Source organism: Alosa pseudoharengus, unplaced genomic scaffold, assembly GCF_046254945.1.
Source record: "Alosa pseudoharengus isolate Yale_2024_CS ecotype anadromous, Long Island Sound unplaced genomic scaffold, YU_APseudo_1.1 YU_APseudo_1.1_scf_8, whole genome shotgun sequence".
Lineage (NCBI taxonomy): Eukaryota > Metazoa > Chordata > Actinopteri > Clupeiformes > Clupeidae > Alosa > Alosa pseudoharengus.
In genome coordinates this window covers 11,639,579-11,660,958 of record NW_027468870.1, presented here as the reverse complement: position 1 = coordinate 11,660,958, position 21,380 = coordinate 11,639,579, and the positions used below count along the sequence as shown (strand labels likewise).

General features: G+C 46.2%; 1 protein-coding gene across 1 annotated transcript in view; it reads right to left on the bottom strand.

Annotated features, from left to right (window-relative positions):
* Nucleotides 1-8,161: 8,161 nt before the first annotated feature.
* nlgn2b (neuroligin 2b) overlaps nt 8,162-21,380 on the bottom strand; it is a 39,213-nt gene continuing 25,994 nt past the window's right edge. Inside the window, exons 4-9 of the mRNA XM_076273631.1 lie at nt 14,173-14,358; nt 11,317-11,582; nt 10,725-10,878; nt 9,785-10,151; nt 8,656-9,191; nt 8,162-8,547 (exon numbers count right to left, since the gene is read on the bottom strand). Coding sequence (XP_076129746.1) covers nt 8,162-8,547; nt 8,656-9,191; nt 9,785-10,151; nt 10,725-10,878; nt 11,317-11,582; nt 14,173-14,358 — 1,895 coding nt within the window. The remainder of the gene's footprint in view (nt 8,548-8,655; nt 9,192-9,784; nt 10,152-10,724; nt 10,879-11,316; nt 11,583-14,172; nt 14,359-21,380) is intronic.

The window sequence follows — 21,380 nt, the reverse complement described above, 5'->3', positions numbered from 1 at the left end:
AACTAGGCCATTATTGTCCTTCTGCAACCTTTCAAAGCATCTTTAAAACATTACAATGCAAATGCCGAAACATTATGCTGAAATGCAAAATGCGTGGTTGAGTTACTGTTGCAAACAGCAGCATTAACAGCACATCATGAAGTCAGCCTCCTCTGTAGCAGTGCTTCTGTGCCCTGGCTCAGGCCTCCTCTCTACCTTATCCCCTCACTGTTATCAGGAAGGTAATTAGTAGTCAAGGTGGTAATGGGACACGCTGCACCTAGAATCCTACAGCTCCTCTCCCTGCTGATAAATGCTAATGGAACACGAGGAGAGTTCAATTTGGAAGATGAGGAGATGACTTTGTCTGTGTTTTCTTTTGCTCCTTCTCCACCTCCACCCATTCCACTGTTACATTAATTCTCCTCTCTCCTGTCGGAACCTGTCCCAACACTTCTTCAGCGTACTGGCATTCCATAGCACTGCCTGGATGTACTGTAGGCTACTGCAGAGGCGTACATCCCGGGTTCAGAAAGTAAAAGTCCTGCCAAGTATTTGATCCAACCATTTAGTAAACCATCTCGACCTATTAGCAGCCAGGTATGATCAGATAATTAGTGATAGCACCTGTGTTAAGTGCACAGGTAGAAAGACTATATGGCAGGACTTTTACTTTCTGGAACCGGGATGTCCATTGTCCACCTCTGCCTACTGAACCGCGCACATAGATCTCTGCAAACCCGTGTAGTAATGTACAGCAGAGGGCGCTAGCCTCTACCCAATTTCACTTTCAGATCAACGCTCACTCATACACGTGATGAAACACTTCTCTGGATTCATACCAAACCCTGAGGTACAGTAATCACATTTGTGTGAAGATTATTTAATATTTTTATATTTGTATTGCAGTAGAACATGACACATTAAAAGTGTGATCTGTATTAAACACAGGGTTGCAAAGATGAGGAACTACAAACTACATCTATGTGATGGCATACAGTCACACAGTCAGGAGAATGGGAAATAAAGACAACTTCACTCTAAAGCAATACAATTGCATAGTTGCATTGACAACCAATTTGTCAGGACTACAATAAGGCCTTTAAGAGAACTACTGTATTTGGTCTGACCCATGTGGTCAGCATAATGGGAATGTTTTGTAATATATTACAAGCCCTTGAACAGTGCATAATAATTAAGACATAATACAAAATGATACAAAATATGGAAGCAATGCTGCTGTTGTAACTCAAGCAGTACACAATAATGTTCAGGAGATAAATATCAGAAGGGATCACTAATGCAAATTACACAGTTCTGACAAACCATAAGGCCTCACATGTTTAATGAATTATAATGACCCTGAATTGCACAGATTATGAAAATGTAAAGGCATGGCTCGTGAATTAATCTATGTGTAGTGTACACTCATGCAAAATGAATCCATGTTAATGGTTTGTTTACCATTTGCTGGTGATTCAAAGTGACGGATAAGTGAATTGCAAATGCACCACAGCCAGACACGGAGCTCTTACAACCACAATGTTAAAACTGGAACTGTTAAGAGAGCCACCATGACATCACATCAGCCCATCATAAAAGGTGAGGAGTGACTCATACACCTTACGCACCTTACGACCTGCTTATGTCAGCCTTTATGACACATAGTGGACAGGAAAGTACTTGTGAGTGAGTCAAACTTCTCCTGTGTACAGAGACAAGGAGTTTTTTCTCTCTCTCTCTCTCTCTCTCTCTCTCTCTCTCACACACACACACACACACACACACACACACACACACACACACACACACACACACACACACACACACACACACACACACACAGTCCATTTCTGAAACCCCCCCTCTCTCTATCTCTCTCTCTCTCTTTGTGTATGTCCCTCTCTGGCTTCAAAGCAGGAAGCGGAAAACACTGTAAAATAACAGCTCTACTCATCCTTGATGTGTCATACCCCACTTCCACTCCAACGAGTGTGCCACTCACCATAATGCACAGATGCACAAGCCAGTGTGCATTTTAGTGTACACATTTTATTGTCAGCAATTACAAGGGGAATTATACTAATGGAACCCATAAACTAATGGTGGCCTGCGCTTTACTGAGCGTTGTATTATGACTGCCATGCTGCTCCGTAATTGGCAGGAGTCTACACATACAGATAGGAAAATAAACTCTCTGTCATGTCTCTATGCAAATATGCTCCTATTAAGATCTGTGCTGCACGTGTAGTGTGGTATATAGAGGAAGCTATGACTTTATGGCCAGCATAGCCCTCCCTCTTCTGTGCCTGTGCTCTGTAAAGGAGAGGACTGGATTGATTGAATGTGACAGTACTCTAGCGCTAATTTTAGGTGGATGCCTCTTACTGTGAAGTATTTGACACTGCATGAAGAAATTCACTTCAGAGGGGAAAAAACAGCAGCATTGCAGCACTTAACAGAGGAGTTGCTTAGCTATGGAAATGTTCTTTGGTTAATATAATAAAATGTGATTAATGAAATGCGTTGTTGTTGCTGCATGCCAGAGAATAATAGCACTCCCTGGTTCATTCCTTGTTGGTTTTAGCCTAAAGTGATTTGGAAGATATTTGCAAACACAAATCATGCGGAGAAAACCAAGTATGAAAAGAGGGTCCATCCAAGTCACATTAATATTCTAAACATAACTGGATGCTACATTTAACACACACAATTTGACTTACAGTAGGGTTCAGAGAGGACATGGGAGGGAGATGTATAACTTTCACACCCAACCTTGATATTAAGGACAACCGGTGCAGAACTGAAAGAAAGAGAAAGAATGAAAGAGAAATAATGTTGCAAGATTCCTTATGGATGTTGTCATATGAAATGTTTGTCACTTGAATGGCTGGATCTCTTTTCTGTGCTGCAGAAGGGTTTTGGAACCTTTGTTCTCTGTAAACGTTCACCATGGAGACCCATGGCACGGGCTCTCGCACGCTTGGCGAGCAGGAAACAGCCGAGCTGGCAGCAGGACGGTCTGGTCAGACGCCCGGCGGGACGTTGCATAATGCGCTAGAGTGGGACAAATTGTCATGTTTTCATTTCTATGAATGGCTCAATTCTGCACTTGCTCGCACAGAGACTCTCTACTTTTCTTGTCAGTCTGTTCGTGTCTCCTCTCAACTTTGATGTGATACCAGATCAAAATATGAATGATTATTTCTTGAGGCATATTATTTCCTTTAAAGACACACACACACACACGCACACTCCTGACAAACTACAATGTTGCATTTTCACATTTCCAACTGACGCCTTCATGGCTGCTTATTTTCATGTATCACTATCAGCATAGCTGTGTGCCATTAACAATTACGGCTAATGAAAGGCAAGCATTTAATTACATGTATGCAGCCCACCAAATACAAAACAAAATGCAACAAGGACATGGCCCATTGATCAGCCATTGCATTAGCATGCGCCCCCTTCTCTGCGCGGTGATCCCTGGGTCTATTTTCAGCAGCAATGTTTGGTTTCATTGCCTTGGGCAAGTGGCTGTGTGTTGCTGGCCTAAGTAGTGGATGTGGAGAAGTGTGTCCCTGGCTGCAGAGACCCACTGGTTTGAACTGGGCTGCTGCTGTCTGGAGGACGCTGGCTCCCGATCATCTCATAGGAGTAGTGTCTGACGGATAAAGGAGTAGCATTTTTGATCGAGAACTATTTACTATTTATTCATGACCCCCGGGTGAATTGCTGCCAGGTTACATCATCAGATACGTTTGGCAGAGCATTTTTTCAAATCGGAGGAGTCAAAAGGATGCTCACCACACACATGGATGCATTAAGACACACACACACACCCAGACAAACACACACACACATGCCCATACATACACAGCATGCCCCTTATACCCCACCTTCAAAGAAGAGAGACAAGCATGAGGTGTGATTTTGTTCAATAACGTCTTTTAATGTTCTCCAGTTCAGGTACACAACATACAGTGTGTAATAGCCTCTATATGAAATAGAAATTGACTTCATTCTTAAGACCCGTTATTGTCCGTCGTTTCCTTGTCTCAAAGCCTCCGAGTTGGTTCCTGAAAAACCAAGAGAATGATGACCAACAGATGCAAGTCTTGAGCGGCAACCGAGTGTTTGTGTTGTACATTTGGATGCAGTGTCCTTTAACTGTATAGGGGACATCAGGCAAGAGTAAGAGGGTCACCGTTTCAAATTCGGTGCAAATGTGCTTCCAGTGACTGATGCCGACCCATATACCCATTACACCTCATGTTACTATGTCTCTTTACAAAAATACTGACAGCTGAAGTTCATGTGTGTGTGTGTGTGTGTGTGAGTGTGTTTTTTTATTCTTGTTTTCTCTCAGCAACACCAGAAGCTAAAAATCCATGACAAAAATGATGAGCCAAAATGCATGTAGACACTCGATTACAGTGATTACAGTAAATGAAAGACAAGTTTTCCAAAATGGTTAGAGCCAAGAACGAAGAATCTCAACCAGAGCAAGGAGAACTGCACAGTGGTCAGCGTGTGTTCTGAATTGAAAGCGAACCTGAAAATGGTCACTAAAAGTTGCAAACCTCAACATGGTGTTGAGGAACACCATCTGAAGAACACAAGTTGCACTCTGTCCGTAAGGTTGCTACATGGTGCTCACTAATACATAGCTGAAACCCAGTATCACAGTAAGGTCAAACTCCTTGATACACTCTCCTCTCTGCCTCTCTCTCTTTCACTCTTCTGCTTCCTCTCTATTCCCTCTTTCCCCCCACTTCTCTCTCTCACACTCACTCACACACTACCACAGTTTGTAGTTTGATCTTTGGCCACTAAAGGGAGCTCCTTTATTGTTTCTCTTCCACTGACCAGTACTGACCAGCACCAAACAGGACTGGCACTCCACACCAGAGTCTCTCACCAGTGTAGTATGGCAGCAACTTGACATGACAAGTCCCCAAAAGCCACAAAAATATGAAGGACTTTGTCTGTCTACTATATGTGTTAAATTGAGCTTTAATGTCTCCCATATTTTTGTTTCTGCTCGTCTCCTCTGCACATCTGAGATGGGATCTGTTCTTAAACTGTAGGATCAGTTTCTTTGTTCTCGTGTTACACAACACCAGTTCATAGTATATTTTAGCATTCAGCTAAATAAGAGCTAAAACATGATGCACAAGAGTTTCAGAATCCACAAATGGACTCTAGACAAAAACAAAATCCAACCGTAAAGAGAAGGCCAAACCTGCCGGCTGAACTTGCACCTTGTTACCTTGCCCCTGAACTTGCACACTTGTTACCTTGCCCCTATTACAAAGGAAAAACATTTTGGCCATTCAACTGTAAACCAAACAATGAACATAATATTTACAAATACTATTTGTTCTCTTACAATTTTAAAAAATGTACAGTTTCATTTAATGATAACATTTCTCTCTTTTGTTTGTGTTGTGTCTAGTTCATCTCTGTCCGCCCTTCTATGAAGCCATTCTTCCATGTCCTTAATAATGGAAAGTAGTCTGTGTCAGTTTGTCCACTGAGTGCATATCCAATAAGAGGATGGGATAGAGACAAGTAAAGAACCCAAATGATGTAAAACACTGCTAATATGCACTGGTCTCTGAATGCATGTGTATGAGTGTGTGTGTGTGTGTGTGTGTGTGTGTATGTGTGTTTGTGTGTGTGTGTGTGTGTGTGTATGTGGTTTGTGTGAATTATATGATTTTCAAGCCATTCACGTGCCCTTGGGGCAAAAACTGCAGGGGATTCGGTGATAACCGTATGTGGTGTTTGAAACCGCCACCACTGTCTCTGCCTGTGTGTTTCCTTTGAACTCTCTCCAGAGCATTGCATCCACTTTTGCTTTCGTTTTTGTTCTCCCCCCTCCCCCCCCCCCCCATTCCACTCTTCCATTTTGGGTTCATGTCCCATTGTGCGTCAGGAACCACTGGGGAGGGGGGTGGGAAAGCAACGTGTCCCAGTCCTGTGAGTCTGACCTTGGAGAGTAGTCCCCCCTCGCTGCGGGGAGAAAGCGGCACAGTGGATGGAGCGGCACAGTCCGTGTCTTGGTCTGTTATGCTCACACAAGGAGACAAGGCTCTCTCTCTCTCTCTCTCTCTCTTCCTCTCTCTCTTCCTCTCTCCATGTATCAAAACCCACATCCCGCTCCATGCTTCTGCACTCCTCAACATCCTCAGAAACGGAAAAACAGATGACTTGGGAGGAATGGGCAAACGTAGGACACTAAGGGAGACTGACTCGGGCGGCTGCGGCTTTGGAAATCCCAGAGAGATAAGACGAGATGTGTCCGTCAGGGGTACAGGAGCGCTGAGAGTCACCCTTGTCCTTCAGCGGTCAAAGGTTAGCTTGTTTGAACAGGTTCCAGTCGTACATACAAACACACACACTTGTGAACAGGCATGAATACACACACACACACACACACACACGCACACACACACACACACACACACACACACACACACACACACACACACACACACACACACCTGCTCAGTGGTGTTACGTTCCGAAAGGACAAAAGCTGAACCGTAACACCTTGAAAGTGATATGCGTCCCTTAACGGTCATGAAGCATCTGAGACAAAATGACAAAAACGGAGGATCACATTGTTTGTTTCAGGGTCTTGGGACCCTCGAAAAGGAAAAGGTCAAATCAAATAAATCAATCTCTTATCATGACCAGCTTAAAATTCGCAGATTGTTGTGTCGTATCTATGGGGAAAAAAGATGAAGTGTGCAAAGCTTTGTAGATAGAGTCAAAAGAAACCAGCTCTCAAGAAAAAAAGAGGCAAAACAAAATGCAATACAAAAAAAAACATATACTTTTTTAATTTGGAACATTTATGTTCAGGTGTCTGTCTATTCTGTCTTGGAAAATAAATCATGCAAATATCCCAAAGAGCAAACAAGTAATACATTTTATTATTCTATATATATATATATATATATATATATATATATATATATATATATATATATATATATATATATATTTATTTTTTATGGAGCGATATTTATCGAGATTTCAATCTTCCCCCCAAAAGCAAAGACCAGCAACAGTGCAGAACATAAAAATAAAAAGGAGGAAAGAATGAGAGAAAAGAAAAAAAGTTTGGCACTTTTCTTTTAGGATGATGCTAACTTCTCAAATAAGATTCAGTCCAGGCAATCCACACCCATTGGTCCATGGACACATTGTCTTAAAAGACATTTATCACAGTACTTGGCACAAGAATGCTGGTAAAAACGAGATATTAGAATATCTTTTTTTTTTTCATTCATATCCTTACAAGATATCGATAGTACATCTTTTACATATAAGATGTTTTGTCTGATTTATAAAATACTCCAAAATAGGCAAAACAATGAGTTCTGAATAAGGGCTAGGAATAGGATGCATGAGAAGAAAAAGGGGGACAGAGATCAAGAGAAAAGCCAAGAGAATAGACGAAAGAGTGGACAAAAATATGAAAAGAGAGAAGCAAGCAAACAGATTAAGAAACAAGACAGTCGTGGAGACGTGAACTGCAGAAGGGGGATCTTTTTTTTCTTCTTCTCCAGCCCACCCACAAGAAGCCGAGCATTCCTCCACCAATAGGAGTCAAGCACTACCATCTGCCTGTGTGCGTGCGCGCGCGCGAGTGTGTGTGCGTGTATGTGTGTGTGTGTGTGTGTGTGTGTGTGTGTGTGTGTGTGTGTGTGTGTGTCGCCTCCCTCGACCAGCTAAGAGGAGAAGAACAGAGAGGAGTGATCGGCGGGCGCGTGGTGGTGGTGGGGGAGAGAAATGATCAACACACAAAGAAAACACGAAAAAGAGAAACGGGGGGCCGGTGTGTAAAAACTGCAGACGGTGGGTGGCAGTGGCTGGAGAGAGCAAGAAACAAAGGAAACGCGTAATGAGAACAGAGAGCATACAGTCTCTCTAGAGTACATAAAGGAGGAGGAGGAGGGGGGGGGGTGCAGCTGTACTCAGTGGGAACTGAGAGGGTTGGCGGTGCTGGGGTGCGGGGGGAGGGGGGGGGGTGTTGAGGGTCTCCGCTTATATTTGCAGGAGTTTATTGAGCTTTGAAGGGGGCATTTAACTCCCCAACCTGCCCCACGGTTGTTCCTTGCCCTTCTACCCCCCCTCCTCCTGTACTTGCCCAGGAGTGGCGCTACTATACGCGGGTGGTGGAGTGCTGGTGTGGCAGGGCGTTGTTGCTGTGGGGAGAGGTGGGGGGTGCGGGGGCCGGCGGGTACGTGTTGAAGGGGTGCAGCGGCTGCATGACGGTGCTGGGCATCATGGGGATGGCGTTGGCCGTCATGAGCGGCACGTCCTCGGGCGCCCGCCGCAGCGCCAGCGTGTAGTCCGGCGGGCAGACGGGCGGCCGCAGCGGCTCCAGGTCGCCGTGGATGGCGGCGGCGCGCGAGGGCGGCAGCGGCGTGCCGGCGCACGTGGCGACGGCGGCGTGCTCCAGCTCGGCCCGCTGCTGCTGCTTCATCTGCAGCTGGGACATCAGCTCCTCCTCCTGGCTGAGCGCCAGGTCGTTGTGGGGCGGCATGCCTACGCTGAGGCCCAGCCCGCCGCCGCCCACGCCCACCATGCCGCCGATGCCCCCGATGCCGCCGGCGCCGATGATGCCCCCGCCGCTGCCCAGGCCGCCCACCCCACCGATGCCGCCGCGCTGGGGCGAGAGCCGGCGGTGGCGGCGCGTGAGCCGCAGCTCGTGCCGCTTGTCTCGCTTGTAGTAGAGCGCGGCGAAGGCCAGCACGTTGAGGAAGAGCAGCGAGGCGCCCACCGCCACCGTCACGCTCAGCTCCGTCGAGTAGTCCCGCGTGTCCGACGGGAACGGCGAGAAGACCGGCCAGTCGGAGCCCTCCTCGGGCTCGGGCGGGTACGTGGACGCCACATGGCGCGTGGGCTTGGTGCCGGGGGTCTGCGGTGGGCCCTTGTTGGGCCCCGGCTTGTACGGTCCCGTGGGGCCGGCCGGGTTGACGTAGTCCTCCTGGAGTGAGTGCAGGTGAGGCACCAGCTCCAGCCAGAAGGCCACCTTGTTGGCGCGGTAGTTGTCGCGCACGCGGGGCTTGAGGCCGATGTGCAGGTACTGCTTGTCCTTGGAGCTGAACTTGGTCCAGATGACCTCCTCGAAGCGGTTGGGCTTGGTGTGGATAAACTTGGTGTCCTGCGGGACTGGGATGTTTGGGTCCCTGAGGAAGATATTAAGAGAAATGATAACAGAAAGAGACAAAGAGATAGAAAGAGAGAAAGAAAGGATGAAAGAAAGAAAGAAAAAAAGGAAGAAAGAGGAAGAGAAAGAAAGAAAGAAAGAAAGAGAGAAGGAAAGAGTGAATGAGAGAAAGAAAGGATGAAAAACAGAAAGGAAAGAAGGAGATACTTAATGTTAAAAGTACTCAACATTTTTCACTGGAAACAGATTATCTCAGATTATTTTGAGTGATGGTCTAGCTCATAGCTCAGCTGAAGTACAAAAGTAACAACATAATTGGTGTGAAATCTTTTCTGGAAAACCAGCTACATAGCTCAACTCAAATTTAACGGTTGTTTTGAAGAATTCTGCATAGGTGAACTAGGGGGGAACAAATCGCAGTAAAAACGCTCTCTGAGTTTTCAAAATGTAACAGACAAGAATGTATAATCATACAAGCTTTTTTCCTATGAAGAACCATAGCTGTGTGTGTGTGTGTGTGTGTGTGTGTGTGTGTGTGTGTGTGTGTGTGTGTGTGTGTGTGTGTGTGTGTGTGTGTGTGTGTGTGTTTCAATGCAGACGACAGCTGCTCACCCAGTCTTAGCGAAGTTGGTCCAGTAGGTCATGACCACAGCGCTGAGCATGACGTCGTTCTTGGAGAAGTTGCAGGGGAACAGGTCCGTGGCGCCCACCATGGGCACGCCGAACACGTACGGGATCTCGTCGCCGTGCGCCGCGTCGGCCCACTCGGGCCGCGCCTCCATCTGGCAGTGGTGGTGGAAGGTGTAGAAGTAGACGGGCGACTGGAACTCGGCGTGCAGCTTGGCCGTGTCCACGGCCGGCGCCACCCACTGGTGGTCGGTGAAGAGGGCCAGCAGCGTCTTGCGGCGCATGTCGCCGTTGTCGCGGTCAGCCCAGTCCGTGTACATGAACTTGATGGTCTCTCTCAGGATGCCTTTACCTTAAAAGGACAGGGAGGGAGGGATGGAGGAAAGGAGAGAGATAGAGAGAGAGAGAAAAAAAACAAGCAAAAGAAATAGACATAGAGACAGACAGATAGAAAGAAAGAAAGAAATGAAGAAAAAGAAAGACAAGGCAGATAGACAGACAGACAGAAAGAAAGTAAGAAAGAAAGAGAGAGTAGGGGGGAAAAGAGAGAGAGGTGTGTGTATTCTCTAAGTTTATGTTTAAGACATAGTGAGAGGAAATGAGGTGCTGGGAGATTTCTCGCAGATCTGAGCTCAGGCTGGGAGAAGATGGCCGTCGGTGAGAGATTTATACTGCAGCCTTGCAGAGTCTGATAATTGAAAGCCTTCTGCTTGTGCTGAGTTCAACTCAGTTCCCATGCGCAAGTGAGAGTACCTCAAACTTTTCCATTTACACATTCACATAAACTAAATAGAATATTTGGACATGGAGGGAAATCATATCTGTTTGAACCATTAAGATGACTTATCCCTTTCTTCTCATATCAAAAGGCAAGTAAAGTGCTGTTTTATAATTTTACAACTGAAGTCGAATCACAGTCTCTCACCATCTGGGTATCCATACAGGTTGTCCACAAAATTGGAGATGGTGTAGTCGAAGGAGGCTGAGGAGATGCCATCTTCCCCCTCGCTGTCGTCAACAAACTTCAGCCCCTCGCCCTGGTTCACTCCCAGGAGAATGTCGTAGTTGAGGAACTCGCCCTAGCGGCATATCACAAACGCAGAGAATGTCCTTATTTTACCATTCTGTTTGCTAAATTCAATCCATGTTTGATCACTTTGTACTTAGTTATTTCCCCCATTGCTCTTTCTGTAAACTGCGATATAACAAGGGAGCGTTTCATTAGTATGCTTGTTCAACACACACCGAACCAGTGACCTCAGAGGACGCCAACATATTTCCCCTGACTACATTACAAATGATGAAAAATGAGTTTAATCATGACATTAAAAACAGAACAGTGATTGGGGAGTCAAAGAAAACAACCTGGTCTACATAGCCATTACAATCATACCTACAGCATGTGAGATGTGGGTATCCAGAACACAAACACACATCTATCTCCTCAGCAAGAAACAAATGCAGACACAACCAAGTTCTTTTGTGGATGTTCCCGTAAGAACCTGCGGTTCCTCTACCTGCTGCATGAGAATCTCCGGGTCGTCGGGAACCACGTCGCCGTCCACCACGGGCCCGAAGGCGATGTGGTAGCGCGCCGGCTGGATGTCCTGGTCCACCAGCTCACGGAAGCTCTTCCTGCGCAGGCACTCCACCAGGTCAGCCGTGTCGCTGTGGCTGCAGCCCACCTTGCGCGCCAGGACCTCAGTGTAGGCCAGAGGCCGGTAGTTGACCGACCAGCTGGAGATGGCTGAGCCACTCTGTGCGATGGCTCTGTGGAACAAGCCTGTGGAAACAATATTGATATGAACACCGGTTAGCTAAAACATAAGAGTGTCATACTGTCCCACACCATTTTTGTCATCAGATATGACCAGTTATTCAGATCAGATGTATACATCAGATATTCAGAACAATGGAAGGGAATCAAATCTGGAAGAATGGCAATAGCGTAAACACACAGATGTGACACAGCAATGAAAGTGACAGACATTTTGTGTGTTTGTGTAGTGCCTGTAGGCTACATGTGGATTTGCTTGGTAAAAATCTCAGGTCGTCGATCTCAGGTGATGAGCATAAGGAGAGTCTGGTAAGACCAAAAAACCTGATCTTTTACCTGGGTCAGAACAAAAGCCTGTTTTTCCAGGCTTTTAGCATATTCCTGTCAAAAGTTATTCAACTCTCAGCCTCCAAAGAAAGACTACACTGATTTATTCACATTGCTCTCCAACTCCTCAGAAACAACGAGATCATCTGCATACACACAGCTCCAGGCGGACAAGACTCAGGGTCTCCCCGCAGCGTGCAACGCTTACACTACCAATACATCTCCACACACTGGACACGCCTGCACCCCATCACACTACAGGGTCTTGATTTTCTTTTTTTTGAGGGAAATTTCTTGAATTTCCCCTGGGGATCAATAAAGTATCTATCTATCTACCATCCCATTTCCAGGGGCCCATATGGCGACATACATTACATTAATATGATGGTGCGTTAAATATGAAGCAGGCAGGGGGTTAGGTGGCTGCTCGGCATGCCGTGTGACTTTCGCTCGCGAGCAGAGGGACTAGGCGGCAGGTTTGACGGGTCGTCTCATTACGGCGCGGCGCTTAACGAGGCTTTGGGGCGGCTCAAGGCGACGCCATGCTCTGGCTCCAGCTGTTAAGAGGTGGCCATGCTGGGCTGGGGAGAACTGCGGCAACGTTATGTAAAGTGCCTGGCTGTCCCTCTGTTTTCATCTGCGGAGTCTGATATTAATAATTTAGCAGACCCCCCACACACTCAACACACAAACACGCACACACACACACACACACACACACACACACACACACACACACATACACACACTCTCTCTATTTCTCTCTCTCAATCCCTCACACACATGAACTGCTTACCTCCCCAGCCTCGTTCCCTGTGAAATCAATTAAGAGTTCGCTCAGCGGCTGAGTGCCTTTATGCTATTCAATACCTCCACAACACACAGACACACTGTCTCTCTCTCTCCCTCTCTCTCTCTCTCTCACACACACACACACACACACACACACACACAGAGACACACCCACAAACACATATGCATACATATCCATATTTGCACGGCACTAGAATCTATTCTCACATCCACACTCATTCTTTTCCGCTCTCTCTGTGTTGTAAAACACCCTAACACAAAATATCCATTCTACACTTTTTCACACACACCGACACACACACACACACATATACAGACACACACACACACACACACACACACACACACACACACACACACACACACACACACACACACACATAAGCGGACTTACTTACAATATACATACACTAAATAATTGGCCTTTTCCAGTTACCCACCCTTGTGATCCTCCCATGCTCTTTATATTGCAGTCTATCCACCTCTAAGCCCGACTGACTGCACCACTGTACTCCTCTCCAACTAAAACATCCATATTTACACTCAGCTTGTTAGGAAGTTACCACTGTTTCATGGACTTCCGCATTTTAAATCATTTTTACTCGCCACAGGAGGAGCCCACACACCCTCTCATTTAGATTCTTCAGACTGCGTGCCTGGTCTAAACACCACCTCACACAGACACACACACACACACACACACACACACACACACCCACAGACACAAATCCATATTTCTAATTTCCATACGAAAATCTGAACCTACATCCACAAACATCCATTTTTAAACGATCGCTGGTAGCAGCTACAAATGAATATTTACATGTTCGCGCCCTCATTGAGATCCATATTTACGATCTGCCTTTTTAAGTCTTGTCTTCGCAAACATGCATTTTAATCTCTTTCCAGCATCAGCACCCACGCAGTGCTATCAGATTGGCCTACATTTCCGACACAGTCATGGACCTGAAGCTGGTCTTGCTTTGATGTGCTCTTTCATATTTATAGAAACAAATAATCTTCTAAGGTTTATTATGATCTGCTAGCTGCGATGGCACTAGTCTCATGGTGGCTGGCAGTATGCGAGTCTGGTAAGGAAACATTGAAATTGGGTGTTGATAACAAATGCTAGCAAGGCTACAACTACAGGCTTTTCCTCCAAGTCCATTTAGTCAAAGACTTTTGATCATTCTCCAAGCCTTCAGCATGTCAAATGCTGTAATGCTGCCATTGTTCCCACCTCAGTCTAGTGCGTGTTATGGATGTACTGGATACATCTGAATTAAAGGCCAGGTATGGGAGACTACAACCTCTCATGATGATGATGATGATGATGATGATGATGATCGTACACAGCAAAGAGAAGCAAGACTACCACAGTGAGACTATTATGGCACATATGAGGAGGATGATGATGATGATGATGATGATGATGGTGATGAAGATAGCTCATTACCTTCTGAGTGGTGGGACAGGATGAGCAGGTTGACGCAGGAGGCCCCAGCGCCCGAGCCGAAGACAGTGATGCGCTCCGAGTCGCCGCCGAAGTGCCCGATGTTCTCGTTGAGCCAGCGAAGGGCCTGAATCTGGTCCAGGAGACCGTAGTTGCCCTTGGCGGACTGGTCACCGGTGCTGAGGAAACCTGAAAACGTAGGACAGGAGCAGACACACACACACACACACACACACACACACACACACACACACACACAGAGGGAAAGAGAGGAGAGGGTTTCAGAAGAAGAATGTGACAGCTGGAGGATGAAGAACATGACAAAAGAGAGATTTGTTCTGCTAGAGTCCAAAGTATGCTCACAAATTCTGGAAAGCTGTCAAAACTACTCGATAAAAGTACTGTTATTCACACCAGATATACAACATTTGATTGTAGGCAACTGCCATCAGTGAGAAAGAATGGATTCTTATGACAGACATTAGGAGAGAGCAGCAGAAAAGAGAGAGAAATATAGATAGTGAGATAGGTTAACAGGACAGGGACATTTGCGTGGACAAGGAAATATGAGGAAGAGCTAAGGTGACAAGACACACTGAGAGAGAGAGAGTGTGTGTGTGTGTGTGTGTGTGTGTGTGACAGAGAGAGAGAGAGAGAGAGAGAGAGAGAATGAGAGAGAGATTGCGTGCAGACAGGGAGAGTGGTGAGAGTGCAGTTCTGTGTTTGACAAAAGAGGCAACGAATGCTAGGTAAGAATCATCCGAATTTTCTTGGAAGGATAATCCAGCGCATTGAAAAACAGCAGAAAGCAGAAAGGGGGGGGGGTAACAGACGAGGGAGCGTATTAAACAGAGTTTGCAAAACAGAAAAAGAGAGCTGTAAACCCAGAGCCTCGCACACAGACGGCACCCTCTAATAGTCATCTGGCTGTTTATGAGGCTACGGCTCGTTAGCCACCTCGAGTGGTTTTAACAGAAATTTAGCCAAATTAGTCAAGTACTGTATTATCTGATAAAAGCACTGGCACTTCTTGCTAATCCGCGTGCTGTTAAATCAACAGAGGACATAGGGAGAATGCTTGTTAGGGAGAGGAGAGGAGAAGAGAGGAGAGGAGAGGAGGAAAGGAGAGGAATGGTGGGATGCTTTAATTTGCCACAGCCACATGATTCATCTTCCTCCAACACACTGCCAGACAGACGCATACGCTGCTGATGCACACAAACACACGCTTACACATGCTCACACACACAAGAGAGTTAACACACGAACACATGCACAAACACACACGCATACACTCACACACACACACCACATACACTCACACTCTCTCACACACACACACACACACACACACACACACACACACACACACACACACACACACACACATACATACACACACAGTTGCAGGGAGGAATATGCAGTCTGCAAGAGAGATGATCAAAGCTTCAAAGCTGTGTCGAAAACTGTAATGCACATCATCGATCTCTGGCTTACTCACAACTTCTACAGTGATGCATGGAGACAGAGAGATACACACACATACAGACATAAATAACACACACTCTAATAGACAAACACACACACTCATAAACATAAACAATGCACACTCTAACAGACACACACAGACAGACACAGACACACACACACACACACACACACACACACACACACACATTTAGCATTAGCGTGTAACGCATACTATTTCCTCTGCTGCAATAATGATGGCAGTAAGAATGGGATGAGATGAGATATTAAGTTTGAGATGAGATATTAACTTTTTAGATTACAGTGACTTGGCACAGAGCTGCAATATTCACGCATGCTGGCCGAGCATGCATGGCCACACATGCACACACACACACACACACACACACACATATACACATTCAAATCGATACCCTCCTATCACTAATGTAGTTCAATTCAGGTCCATAGCCAAACATTTTTAGATTGCAGACCTCCATGAAGTTATTTATGACTTCACATGTAAAGGCATTATATGGAAATTATGCAGAGGAATCTGCGTACGACATGCATTTTGCATTCTGCCTCTTCCCAGCGTCGTTCACAGGCTGGGTTGAGCTGGGGCTGAGGGGCTGAGGGGGGGGGGCAGGGGGGGGGGCGGATGGCTCGGGGTGATCCGCTTGTTTGGACTGTTAATGGACTCTTTTCAGTGCATAGTTATAGTGCTCCTAGACGGTAAACAATGACACTGGCAGGGCCTTGATTAATGCTTCCAGGCAGTAGCGAAGAGGAAGCCGCAAACATGCACACACACGCACACACACACATATAAACACTAGCACACACACACACTGCACACACACACACACACACACACACACACACACACACACACACACACACACACACACAAGCACACATACAAACACACACACAAGCACACATACACACTTGACTCAAATTAACGTAACTGCTGTGTGTGTGTGTGTGTGTGTGTGTGTGTGTGTGTGTGTGTTCATAATTATGTGTATAATAGATGGGTCAAGGCGGTATTGCCTCACGGTGTCCCCCTGCTCGTTGAAATTGGCCTGTAATGGGTTATAGATGAGTGCCATGTCAGCTATAGCAACTGCTTATAAAGCCCTGTGGCTGCACTGAAAACAGGGCGTTTGATGTGCCAAGTCAAACAGAATTTATGGTACATCAAATCCGGCCGACCATCGAAGAATTTCCTCCCCACCCATCTCATCTCCCAAGAAGACATGGCTGGCCAAGCGATCTCCGACTCCCCTTTAACTCTGCAATATGAGGGAGAGAGACAAAAATAGGCCAGAGAATAAAAGCACTTTGCCCGAAGACCATATATCTGTGAGGTAGAGCATGCATGAGCTGGAGAGAGAGAGATGGAGACAGAGAGAGAAAGGGACAGAGAGAGAGAAAGGGAGAATGTGAGAGAGGGGAGATGGGGGGGGGAGGGAGAAAAGAGAGACACTCAACACAAAAAGAGGGATGATGTCATGTCTATTTTAAAAAGACTGAAAAAAAAAGTCAAATTAACGAGCGAGCGAGATGAAATCCCGTAGCCCCTTAAAATGATTCAGATGAGTGAATAATGTTTTCAAATAAACATCTTTTGCACATGTCTTTGTACATGTATAAAAACATCTCTTTTTTCACCCACATATGGTCATCTAACAATAGAAAATTCATTCTGCATTTCCTGGAGGTGGAGATAGGAGCCTACGGTCCTACAGAAGTGACAGAGAGAATCACATGCAGGAAACCAAAGACTTCACCTTTAATCAGCCTTCAATAAAACAAACCGTCTCTACATTCACATCTGTGTTTATCCCTTAATATAATTCAAAGCACTTGGAAGAGATACACGTGAACAGTTAGTTCTATACCACCAGAACTGGCTTTTAGGGTCTTTAACCCTAGATCTAAGTTGCTGTCAAATTCCGGGCATAATGCATTATGCAAGAACACCCCATTCCCTGAAAGTAATGCAGCTGGAAATCAAAAGATGATGCCAGCACAGACCTTTTACAGGTATGATCTTTCCTGGCCGGAAACATGATGGTAAAGCTGTTTGTGTTTTGAATTATGCTGCTAATGTACTAATGTCTAATTATGCTGCTGAATGCAGGTATTTCAGGTGATGTACCAGACTAACCTGGGAAATTGATATTTTAACCTCCATTCAGGAGTCAAACCTCCATTCAGGAGTCAAAACTACATTCACACTAGCTTTAGGGAAGATCAAAGTGAGGTGAAATAAAGCAAGTCCCCCCCCCCCCCCCCCCCACACACGAGAGGAGCAGACTCCATGCAGGAGAGAGGTAGGCCCACAGTCAGTGGCAGCTGCATACAGGGCTGCATTCCCGGACGGGGATTAAACCCTAGTTCTGGACTAAATCGGCCTTTTTAATGGAGTCTGCTTTCCAAATGCAATTTAGTCAAGGGCCTTGCATAATCCTCATTCAGGAGCAGCCCGTGGCGTTTGCGTGTACGAAACTTTGCATTCGACTGAGAAATACAAAGGTCTCCTCTACATTGCCTTCTCTATGTGTAAATGGAGGGGTATACTAAATGGACGGTGTATAAACATTATTAGCACTCACCACAAAACTACTCTATGTTTGTCATAAAATATAAAAGTAATAAAAGGTTTCCTATTGAGATGTGTCCTGTTATTTGAAATAGACAAACAATACACATTTCTGGCAGCAGATTGATTATGTATTTAATTACATCACTAATCCACTGATCTTTCTCTCTCTCTCTGTCTCTCTCTCTCTCTGTCTTTTCTTTCATCCAGTATAGATGTAGAGCCTACCTGGCTGAATGCCGGGGTAACTTTATCAACATGATCTGCTGGGTAACAGATTCAATGACTACTCGTCTCTGATAGTGAGCAGTTTTGGTCAGTGGTGTTGGTGGTGGTCAAGGTCATGGTGGTGACAGTGTTGATGTTGATGCTGGGCTGTGGGGTGGCTGGGGTAGTGTTGGTGTGGTTTTGGTGGTGGTGATGCTTTCACTGTTCTGGTTAGTGTCATGGCAATGTTGTTATCAGAATTTGTAATGGTGAGACTGGAGGAGGTGCTGGTGAGAGTGGTACTAGTAATGTTTGGTCTAGTTGATGGAGAAGAGGCTGTGTTAGAGGTGGTAACCATGGTCAGAGTCATTAATGCTGGGCTGTGGTCGATGAAGTCAAAGAAGCAGAGTGGCTAAAGGCCTAACATGGAGGGGGGGGGGGGGTGTCATAATATTAACCTGCTTCTGCGCTGTTTGCAAGCTGTTGCTTGGCAACCGTCCAGAGCCTTTGGGACAAGACAGCTTTTCTCGCCCCTGACTCCTGTTCACGTGCAAGCGCATGGGATCTGGTGCGGCCAGGGCAGGTCCGGCCATCGAGCGCATACCGGAGAGCAGAGGGCTCCGACTGTCAAAGGGAGGGCAAGAAGAGATGGATCCTCTGTCGATTTCTCTCTCTCCGTTTATTCTCTCTCTCTTTTCCTCCTCTCTCTCTCTCTCTCTCTCACCTCTCCCTCTGTAAGTTTTCTGCCATACTCTTCCTGTCTGCTGAGCTCGGCTTCCTGCCGACTTTAACGCTGAGAGCAGCAGTTTGGGAGGCCGCTCTCATGCATATTCAACACTTGCTTTAGGTAACGGCCAAAGAACTGTGAAAAAGACTTCAACCTCTGAAAGAGAGAGGGGCTGTGGAAGAGAGAGAGGGAGAGAGAGAGAGAGAGAGAATCCGGGGTGTGAGAAAGGAAGAGAGGCGGAGAGAGAGAGAGAGAGGGAGGGAGGGATGAGAGAGAGAGAGAGAATCTGGGGTGTGAGAAAGAGGGAGAGAGGCAGAGAGAGAGAGTGGATAGAAGAAGAGAGTAAGAAAAAAGGGAGTAGGATAGAGGGATAGAGAGAGGGAGGTGCGTAATGAGTGGAAATGATGAAGCTGTACATTTCTACATAGCTGGCTGCTTTAGCTAATGGCTTCACTAAGCAGTAGATTATTGTGCTCTCACACAATGAGTTCAGCCCCTGTCATCTTAGCTCCCCATGGGGCTTTCAAACAGAAACCAGCTGTAGTACTGGATCACAGCTGCCTGCCACACTCCATGCCATCACGTGAATCTTGACTCATGTGACAAATTAACTCAGGAGTCTTTGGTCAATTTTCACCATAAAGAGCCCCCCCCTCCCCTTAAGCATGCACGGTGCATTTGTGCAGCTAAAGTTCCTGCCCCTGAAGTATTTTAATGTAGGCCTTATGTATTACATACGTTTGCTAGCTTTAATACCTTGCACACACATACAATAAAAGTTCAAACAAAATGGGGTCTTAGGCCTCACTATCACTAACTTAAGATATGCCACCGTTGGGGGGTGCTGTCCATTAGGCCTTACTCCACATCACCCTCACACTGCTGAAACCATTGGATTAACATTAGATTAGACTAAACTAATAGATGCACCACTGGGTTAGACAGGAAGAAGGCATGTACAGAGTAGCTCAGGACACTCAGACCAAGATGGCTTGATCCTCAAGAAGAGCTGTCGCTCGATGACAAGCCCAGCATGTCATGGCACTTTTAGTTCCTCATTTCAGCTGTCTCATGATTCAACTCCCTGGCATTAGGCAATCCAAATAAAAGAGTTCAATGATACTCTGGACTATCTTAAACACTTTACTGTTTATTGTTTAAGAAATTCCACGACACCTCGGTGATACAGGGCAGATCTGGGCCAGATTAGTGCCAGATCTGGGCCGACTGCGTTTGGTCCCATGAGGCTTCTGTAGAAGGCTCCCAGGAAGGCCTCCCGCTCTCACAGCCTCCCATGACCCCTCTGAGCGACCGCCCTGCGCGGAGGAGCGCTGTGTGGGATTGGCTCACAGTGCAGTGCGACGAGATGCAATTGGTTCATTTCACCTGCGTGACTCATCCCACCCTAATGTGAGCGCAGAGCGCAGAGGCACAGACAGAGAGCGTAGCACAGCTAGTGTTCTCGCCGCAGAGCAACTAGTACAGTGAAGCGCTGACAACACCGCGGCCACGGGCCTGACAACCAGGGAGCACGCCTATAAAAAATGCATGCTTGTACTATTGTGTAAGACGTTTTCAATAAAAACATCCCAAAGGATAAAGTTACATCGCAAGTTAAGCCAGACCTGTCGAGGCCATAGCAGTGAACTGTGCAGTGCTACACTAGGCTGTGCCTGTACTCGGGAGCATTTATGCTCACGTGTGGCCTGAGGTCACCGCTCTGAGGAGTGACAGATGGACAATCAAATTGCCCCCACCATTTAGCCAATAAATAAACAGTCGCAGCGACAGGCATGTAGGTTAAGAAGACCCTGTAGTCCCTAAAGCAGATTGCCTATGAAGTGTCATTAGTCTTCTAGTTCGAACACGACCAGTCATGGCCTGCAGTGATGCTTGTAGTGGAGATGAGATGAAATATGAAGGAGAGGCTCCTGCTGATAGATCCTGAGTGCTGTTTATCAGACCAACTGCCAGGCGAAGATACATTCTTTGTGAATGCTTGTTGGCTCAGAGGGAATTAAGTAAAGGAAGAATTGTCTTGAACCTTTAACTAGCAGAGATGTACAGCAACTAGCCTAGAAATCTAGACACACTCTAGCGGCAGCAAATTTAATTTGCTGCCCGGGCTAGTCTAGCAACTCTCCGTTGGCTTGCGAGCTGGAAAAATTAAACTTCGATAGGGCCAATCACATCGTGTAT